The sequence below is a fragment of the Cucurbita pepo genome, chromosome LG18 (genome assembly GCF_002806865.2).
Source record: "Cucurbita pepo subsp. pepo cultivar mu-cu-16 chromosome LG18, ASM280686v2, whole genome shotgun sequence".
NCBI classification, from domain to species: Eukaryota; Viridiplantae; Streptophyta; class Magnoliopsida; order Cucurbitales; family Cucurbitaceae; genus Cucurbita; species Cucurbita pepo.
Genome location: NC_036655.1, coordinates 2,880,036 through 2,888,088, shown reverse-complemented (window position 1 = coordinate 2,888,088; position 8,053 = coordinate 2,880,036). Strand labels below are relative to the sequence as shown.

Below are 8,053 nucleotides of genomic sequence, written 5' to 3'. Positions count from 1 at the left end.
TCCCACATCGAGTGGAGAGAGAAGAACGAATCATTCTTCATAAAGGGGTGGAAACCTCTCTCTAATAGACGCACTTTAAAACATTTTTATAATTATTCTAAAAAAGAGCGTATTTCGATTATCGAGACCCAATAAAAATAGCATTTTTATAATTTAATTAGATAAAACATTCTTGATCTTATATTATACAGATGCGTGTGACAATGTTGTAAGTTAGAATATTTTTTTTTTTAAAGAAAAATCAAACAAATAATAATAATAATAAATAAATAAATAAATAAAATCACCCACTTGTTCTATTTCATTATAAAAAGGGAGGCAATTGCTAACACTAATGGCATCTCCCACAGCTCCACTTACCAACCAGAGATGGGGAGAGTTGCAGGCCACCCATTGCTCCTCATCCTCTTCCTTTTCTCCATTGCACTCACTCCCTCCATGGCTCTTCCCAAAATCAAGCACTACAAATGGGAAGTCGAGTACATGTTCTGGTCTCCCGACTGCGTCGAGAACGTCGTCATGGGTATCAATGGTCAGTTTCCTGGCCCGACGATCAGAGCCAATGCTGGTGACACTGTTGTTGTGGAGCTGACTAACAAGCTCCATACTGAAGGTGTTGTTATTCATTGGCATGGAATACTCCAACATGGATCTCCCTGGGCTGATGGTACTGCTTCGATCTCCCAGTGTGCTATTAACCCTGGTGAAACCTTCACGTACCGGTTCGTGGTGGATAAGGTGAAAAGGGTTTTAGATTTTGATGTTGAGAAATTCTGTGGAATTATGTTAGGTAAAAAAAGTTTGTTTATTTATTTGTTGGGTTTTTTTTCTACAGGCTGGGACGTTTTTCTATCATGGTCATTTGGGTATGCAGAGATCGGCAGGGTTGTATGGATCGTTGATAGTGGATCCTGAAGAAGGAAAGAACGAGCCGTTTCATTACGATGAAGAGATCAACTTATTGCTTAGTGATTGGTGGCATCAAAGCGTTCATAAGCAAGAAGTTGGTCTCAGCTCCAATCCAATGCGTTGGATCGGTGAGCCACAGGTAATCGATGATGTCGATATTAAAATATTTAACCTTTTTTTAATATTAAAAAAAAGTTGAAAATTAATATTTTAATAATCATCCACAATTTTTCAAGTTAAGTTCTTTTCTTTCTTTACCAATGAGAAAAGGTTTTATTAGATTTTTTATTTCAAACAAAAATTGTCCACAAATTATTCTTTCTCTCTCTTCCCATTATTATTATTATTATTATTATTTTATTTATTTTTTATTTTTACTTTTTTCTTGAAAAAGTTAAAATATGATTGCTTTATACTTGTTTGTTAATAAATAGATAAATGAATTTTAAAATATAAAATAAATTTAATTTAATTCTAAACTTTTAATTTCTAGACACAAAATTAAAATTTTGGACGATATATTAGACATTAAATTAAAAAAAATTAAATTATTAAACGAGTTATTAAAAAAATTTATTAAATACGAGTATGAAAATTTATGAGCTAACTAGAAATTAATTAAAAGACCAATTTGAAAATAGCTCAACTCAACCTGTTTATATCATTAGTCAACAGATCAATAGTTTAAATCCTCGACTCGAAAATTTATATTTAAGTAATTTTTATTATAAATATTAAATATATAGTTAAAATTAAGAATATATATATATCTTTTTTGAGACATATATATGATTTAAGCTGTAATTTCCAACAAAAGAAAAATTATTGAAAAAGAAAATATTCTTCTTCTAAATTCCTTGCTTGAAATATGGTTATTTTATTATACATATATGGAATCTGTAAGCTTTTTTTTTGTAAAGTTGATATTATATGTGTGTATGTATATGTACGTGTGTGTATATATATATATATATATATATATATAAGAACATGCTTGGACTACAGCAACATTGAGTTGTACTCCACTTTTTACTTTTAGATTAAATTTATTAAAAAAAAAACTCGAACTTTTATCTTTTATTAAAAAAATACTCTATATTTTTCAAAATTACAATATTACCCTTGATCTAAATTGAGACATTAAACAGTATGGTTGTGACTTTGAATGGAACATAAACTTGAACATCGCTGCACGACAAGAATAATATTATTTATATATATAAATTTGTGATTTGGGTTTGGTAAATGATATGACGGTGGTTTTTGTTGTCGATTTGTGGTTGAAGACTATACTCATAAATGGGAGAGGGCAGTTCAATTGTTCGATTGCAGCTAAATACCATAGTGGATCAAAGCCTTGTGCATTAAAAGGGGGCGAGCAATGTGCGCCGTTTATCATGCACGTTCATCCCAATAAGACTGTCAGGATAAGAATTGCCAGTACCACTGCATTGGCGTCCCTCAACTTTGCCATTGGGGTAAGTCTCTCTCTATTACTATAACACATAACCCTAATTGCGTCTATTTGGTTTCTCGACTTTTAAAATTTACTCATAGGTTAAAAAAAATTTAAAAATAAATTAATTGGTTTAATATTGGTTGAAAAGAAGTAGGGGTAATTATGAACACTACTTTTTAGAAAGTTGACGATTTTACCCTCCTACCAGAATTGACTATAATAATATTAGGGTTTGAATTTAGAATTATAATTATATAGTTCGGGTCAACTCGAAAGTTTTGCCCACGAACCGAAACCGAACCGATTCAGTTCGGGTTCAGAAAAATGAATCCAACCCTACTGGAAATGCTAATCCAACCCAACTCAACCCTTATAGTTCGAGATGGGTTGGTCCGAGTTGTCGGGTTGAATGTACCCTTTATATAAACTATCTATTTTATCTGTAAAATAAGTTTTTAAATTTTAAAATATAATCTTTATGTTGAAATTTTTTTAAAAAAATATGTATTTGATACAAAATTAAAAATTTACGAACTTATTAAATATATTTTTTAATTGGTACAAATAAAAAAAAAAATCGAAAATTTATTAAAAAAGAAAAAACCTAAATTAGTAATTTTGCACGTGAAATATTTTAAAATATTAATAAAAATGGTAATATTCTTTTAAAGGGGCAGCACATATTCCCCCTTCTGACACATAATGTGAGGGTCCCACGTGTTTGTTGTCTTATCTCTTAACATTTATTATTTATTAAATTATCTAAAATGTTTTATTAATTTTAGAATATATTTAAATTGAATTTTTTTAAATTCTAATAATACTATTAAATAATATTTTCCATAAAAATAAAGATAAAATATTATAATGTCATTTAGCCGTTGATATATGCAATTTAATTATATAAGATAAAACAAATAATTAAAATATTTTATTTAAATTATTTCAAAATTATTGTGTTTTTTTTTTTTCTCAAAATTTTGAACTTTAATAAATAGCTAAATTAATAAAAATATATTTAAATGGGATTATTTGTCTTAAATAAAAATTAATTTTTAAAATTTTCAATAATACTTTAATTTTTTTTTAAATTAATTTTACTGAAACTTTTAAAAATAAGAACATAGATTGGTCAACTATTATTGATATGTAATCTCGACTTAACTTATAATGATTTAATGCTTTATCATTTTTATTCTTCTTTAGAATCACCAACTATTAGTGGTAGAAGCGGATGGTAACTACGTTCAGCCATTTCGAACCTCTGACATCGATATTTATTCCGGCGAGTCTTACTCCGTCCTCATCACCACCGACCAAAACCCATCAGAGAATTACTGGGTCTCCATCGGCGTTCGCGCACGGCGTCCTAATACGCCACCAGGACTGACCCTCCTCAACTACCTCCCCAATTCCCCCGCCAAATTACCAATCCTTCCACCGCCGGAAACCCCCGACTGGGAGGATTTCGATCGGAGCAAAAACTTCACCTTCAGAATCTTCTCCACCATGAGTAGTCCGAAACCGCCGATGAGATTCGACCGCCGTATCTTCCTCCTCAACACCCAGAATCGATTGAATGGATTCACAAAGTGGGCTATCAACAACGTCTCTTTAGCTCTCCCGCCGACGCCGTACCTCGGTGCCATGAAATACCGGCTAAAGACTGCCTTCAACCAGAATCCCCCACCGGAAAATTTCCCATCAGACTACAACATTGACATCCCACCACCGAACCCGAACACGACGATCGGAAACGGCGTTTACCGGTTCAAATTAGGTGAGACGGTGGATGTGATACTACAAAACGCCAACATGTTAAACCCTAATACGAGTGAAATTCATCCTTGGCATTTGCATGGGCATGATTTTTGGGTTTTGGGGTATGGAGATGGAAAATTCTCCGCCGCCGTGCATGGCCGGAAATTGAATTTGAAAAACCCGCCGTTGAGGAACACGGTGGTAATTTTCCCAAATGGGTGGACGGCGATCCGATTTGTGGCAGACAATCCCGGCGTTTGGGCGTTCCATTGCCATATTGAACCTCATTTGCATATGGGGATGGGGGTCGTGTTCGCCGAAGGAGTCGAAAAGGTCGGTAGGATTCCGAAGAAGGCTTTGGCTTGTGGGGTCACTGCGAAAGCGCTAATGAAAAACCCTAGAAACCCTAAAAAACCCTAAACCCTAAACCCTAACCCCTAAAATACCCTAGAAACCACTGAAAAACCCTAGAAGGTGGCTTGAGGAAATGTTTTGTTGTAAGGAGTGAATGAATTTAAATTTGGTGTTTAGGGTTTGGGGTATTATGCAAATATTTGTTTGAAATTTATATGTTTATGTATCCGTTGAGGTAATAAAAGGAAAATTTGAGGTGTTTGATGATAATTTTCTTGAGTTTTTTTGGTAAATAGTCTAAAATTGTGGGGTTAAATGAAATATTATAAAATTTATTAACGGGTTTAAATATATATACTCAACTGATATGAATTAGACCTATTTTACCAACAAAAAAATTTACGGGTTTACGGGTTATGAACTTATATGTTTGCATAGGAGTCTTAAAATCAAACAACGAAAAATATTCAATGCAAAATAAAATAATACTAAATAAAAGATTGAAAAAACGATGCCCTAAACTAACCTAAGATCTACAAAATAAATTAATGCAACTGTACTAACGCACGTTTCATGGTTTTTAACGTGATGTTGTCGTCAACCATACAGAGGTGCGTTACTTTCACCTAAAATACAAGAGTAACACGGTTTTGAATTGAATTATTTTATATATTTGTGTTAATTTTGATTTTCTATTGATTTAAAGTTTGATAATTAGAAAAATTAAATTTAAATTATTTTTTTTTAAAAAAAACTCTATTCACCGTTGAGTTGTCGTACCAATCCAACAATTATAAAAGAAATCACGATAATAATTTAAAAATTAAATAAGATAGAGTTAGAGAAAATAACACAGTAATTTTACAGTGTTCGGTCAAATTAGACCTACCCCTTCCTAAGCCCTTCTTCTGAATTTGAATAAAAACTTTCTCGACTCTTTATATGGATTAGAATAAAATTGTAACGTCGCTCTTTTTACAAGTTCAAGAGCAAACTCAATCCTTTTCACGGCTCAAGAATAAACCAGTACAAACGTTGAAATTTTGAAAAGTAATCACCGTCGAAGAATATATACAATAATATATTCTCAATACAACATAAATTTGTCTGATAGATAAGAAACAAAATTTAAAATCATGACTTAACTTAAAATATTCTTTTTTTAATTTAAAATAATAATGATATTAATGACGTCATAATTTAAAAATTAGTTTTTTAAATAATAATGATAATAGTAATATAATAACGACAATGACCATAAATTAAAATAATAATAATAATAATAATAATAATAATAATAAATAAATCAATCAAGTTTAGATTTATTTATTTGTTTTAAAAGTTCAAATATAATATTATATATATAATTGTGTTTATTTTAAAATCAATCAAAATGCCACCAATTTGTTACTCTTCCAAAACGTGTCATAGTTTGATTGGTTCATGATATCAACTCAACTATCATGTCATTATATCGGGTATTTTCTACTCCATCATGTTTTGGCTATAACTTCTTTGTTGTAGTCTTGATTTGAGTGATTCAAATGACATTGTATGGTCGTTCTAAGCTTTATATGGTAGACACTTCGAAATGCTCAAATAATTAGTAATTAAAAATATGTTTATTATCATCCAAACGTCAATTGATTAATTTGAGATTAAGGGTAAAAATGCAACAATTTTACTATATATAACTGACATACAGTATATACTTGTCCAAAAATGCCCATCCAACGTCTTTAACATATTCTGATTTGTGAATGCGTCTCCTATAGTACGAGTGTGAATCGACTAGAAGCTTTAAACGTAAAACGACATCTTCCGGTTTGGATTGTCTCCAACTTCCTTCATAAAACTTATGTGAAATCCTTCTAATATTAACATACTAAAAATTCGGAACTTAAGTTCAAGAAATGTTTACTTTTTTTTCTTCCTTGATTCTTGGCGTATTTGAATAAACCAAGAGTCGAAAATGGTCTCCCAGTGCCATTAAAGATTCTCAATAAATTTTCAAAAATTCATCTTTAAAAGAAAAATTGAGTTTTTAATTTCTCATCGAGGCTCAGGTGTTACATCAAACAAAAGATCGTGACAATAACGTGTATGAACCCTTGCGTATAGATCATCACCTGAGTTACGAAGAATGATAGGTAAGAAACGCAGCCCTAGAAGTGAAGGTCCTATGCACAAGAGAATTTGCCTTTTTCAAGGTACTGTGACAGAATCACAAAGCAAATAAAGTTGAATTGGAACGGAAAAATGAGATGAGAGAAAAATATCTGGAGCTATCCCGACATTTAGACACTTTTGAGGGCAAAAGTGTCTTTTGAGGTATACGCTATAACGACCCAAGTTTAAAGGCCACGATTTGCTTACGCGCACTTCCCCCATATTTTTCCTCTCCACGTTTACACTCCCCTCCCCTAAATCACTTACCTATACGAAGGATGATGTCATGATAAAGGCCACCGAACCGGAGTTGGGATAATCGCATTTAGATATGTTTAGTAGCTCTTAGGTTAATTCCAAACTTATTTTATTTTATTTTATTTTTGTCATTCTTTATTTATGATTACGTTGTATAAAGACTTTGTTTTTAAATATAAAATCCATGATACCTTTTATGAGATATTTTAAATTAATGTTTTTCGCATGCTTTAGTTATGTCATACATATAGTAGCAACTTTATTATAGTAGAAAAATTGGGTTGTTACGTATATGATATCTCCTTAATAAGCCCGCATGAATGTTTATAATATGTATACCATGCTCTAGGTGATCAATAGGATAATCAACCTAACAAAGCATGCATAAGAGAACTGCTTAGACGCTACTAAGAACCTAGTAGACTTCCATGACATCTAAGAATGAAAAGGGTGGCTCTCCAAGCCGTTAACAGTATGTACGGTGTCATCCGTTTAACGGAGTCATTAAAGGCTCCAATACCCGCATCAAGTTCCACTCTAGTGCCCATGCCGTCAAGCCAGACATGGGGTCGATTAGTGTTATATGACCTAACAATTCAATTGGATTACCATGCATTGCAGATCGTCATATGGAGGGACGTGGATCACACAGGCAATGCAGATCCGCCCTATGGGGGCCGTAGATCATGCGGGTAATCCTGGAAACTAACATGCATAAATTATAATCCAAATCAAATCGTATAGGTTGAATTAGATTGACCGATTTCTCCGGTCACTCAATCTTTCTGACACACCATAACACAAATATATCCCAACAAAGACAAAAAAAAAAAACACATCACATGAGGATATTCTACCTACTTGCAAATACAAATGGTGAAGGTCCCACATGACAAATAATTAATTTTATCTATAACAGATCACGGATTAGCCAAGATCCAAGAAGGCCTGATTAAGATCACGGGTTACCTAAAACAAGCAATACATTCCAACTTTATAAATATGTTCAAACTAATGCTTCAATTCATAGTCAAACAAATCAAATAAGACAAAAAAAAAAAAAAAAAAAAAAAAAAAAAAAAAAAAAAAAAAAAAAAAAAAAAAAAAAAAAAAAAAAAAAAAAAAAAAAAAAAAAAAAAAAAA

At 31.8% G+C, this 8,053-nt stretch overlaps 1 protein-coding gene and 1 long non-coding RNA gene across 2 annotated transcripts in view; one reads left to right on the top strand and one right to left on the bottom strand.

Moving 5' to 3' along the window:
- The first annotated feature begins 339 nt into the window (after positions 1-339).
- LOC111780743 (L-ascorbate oxidase-like) lies at positions 340-4,753 on the top strand. Its single transcript, XM_023661232.1, has 4 exons — positions 340-738; positions 836-1,048; positions 2,196-2,387; positions 3,575-4,753. The coding sequence occupies exons 1-4, from the start codon at positions 370-372 to the stop codon at positions 4,547-4,549; spliced, it is 1,749 nt and encodes a 582-aa protein (XP_023517000.1). The 5' UTR covers positions 340-369; the 3' UTR covers positions 4,550-4,753.
- Positions 4,754-7,660: 2,907 nt separating this feature from the next.
- The window catches only part of LOC111779558, a 1,724-nt gene continuing 1,331 nt past the window's right edge, over positions 7,661-8,053 (bottom strand). The window contains exon 2 of the long non-coding RNA XR_002812704.1: positions 7,661-7,879. This is a non-coding gene — a long non-coding RNA (uncharacterized LOC111779558). The remainder of the gene's footprint in view (positions 7,880-8,053) is intronic.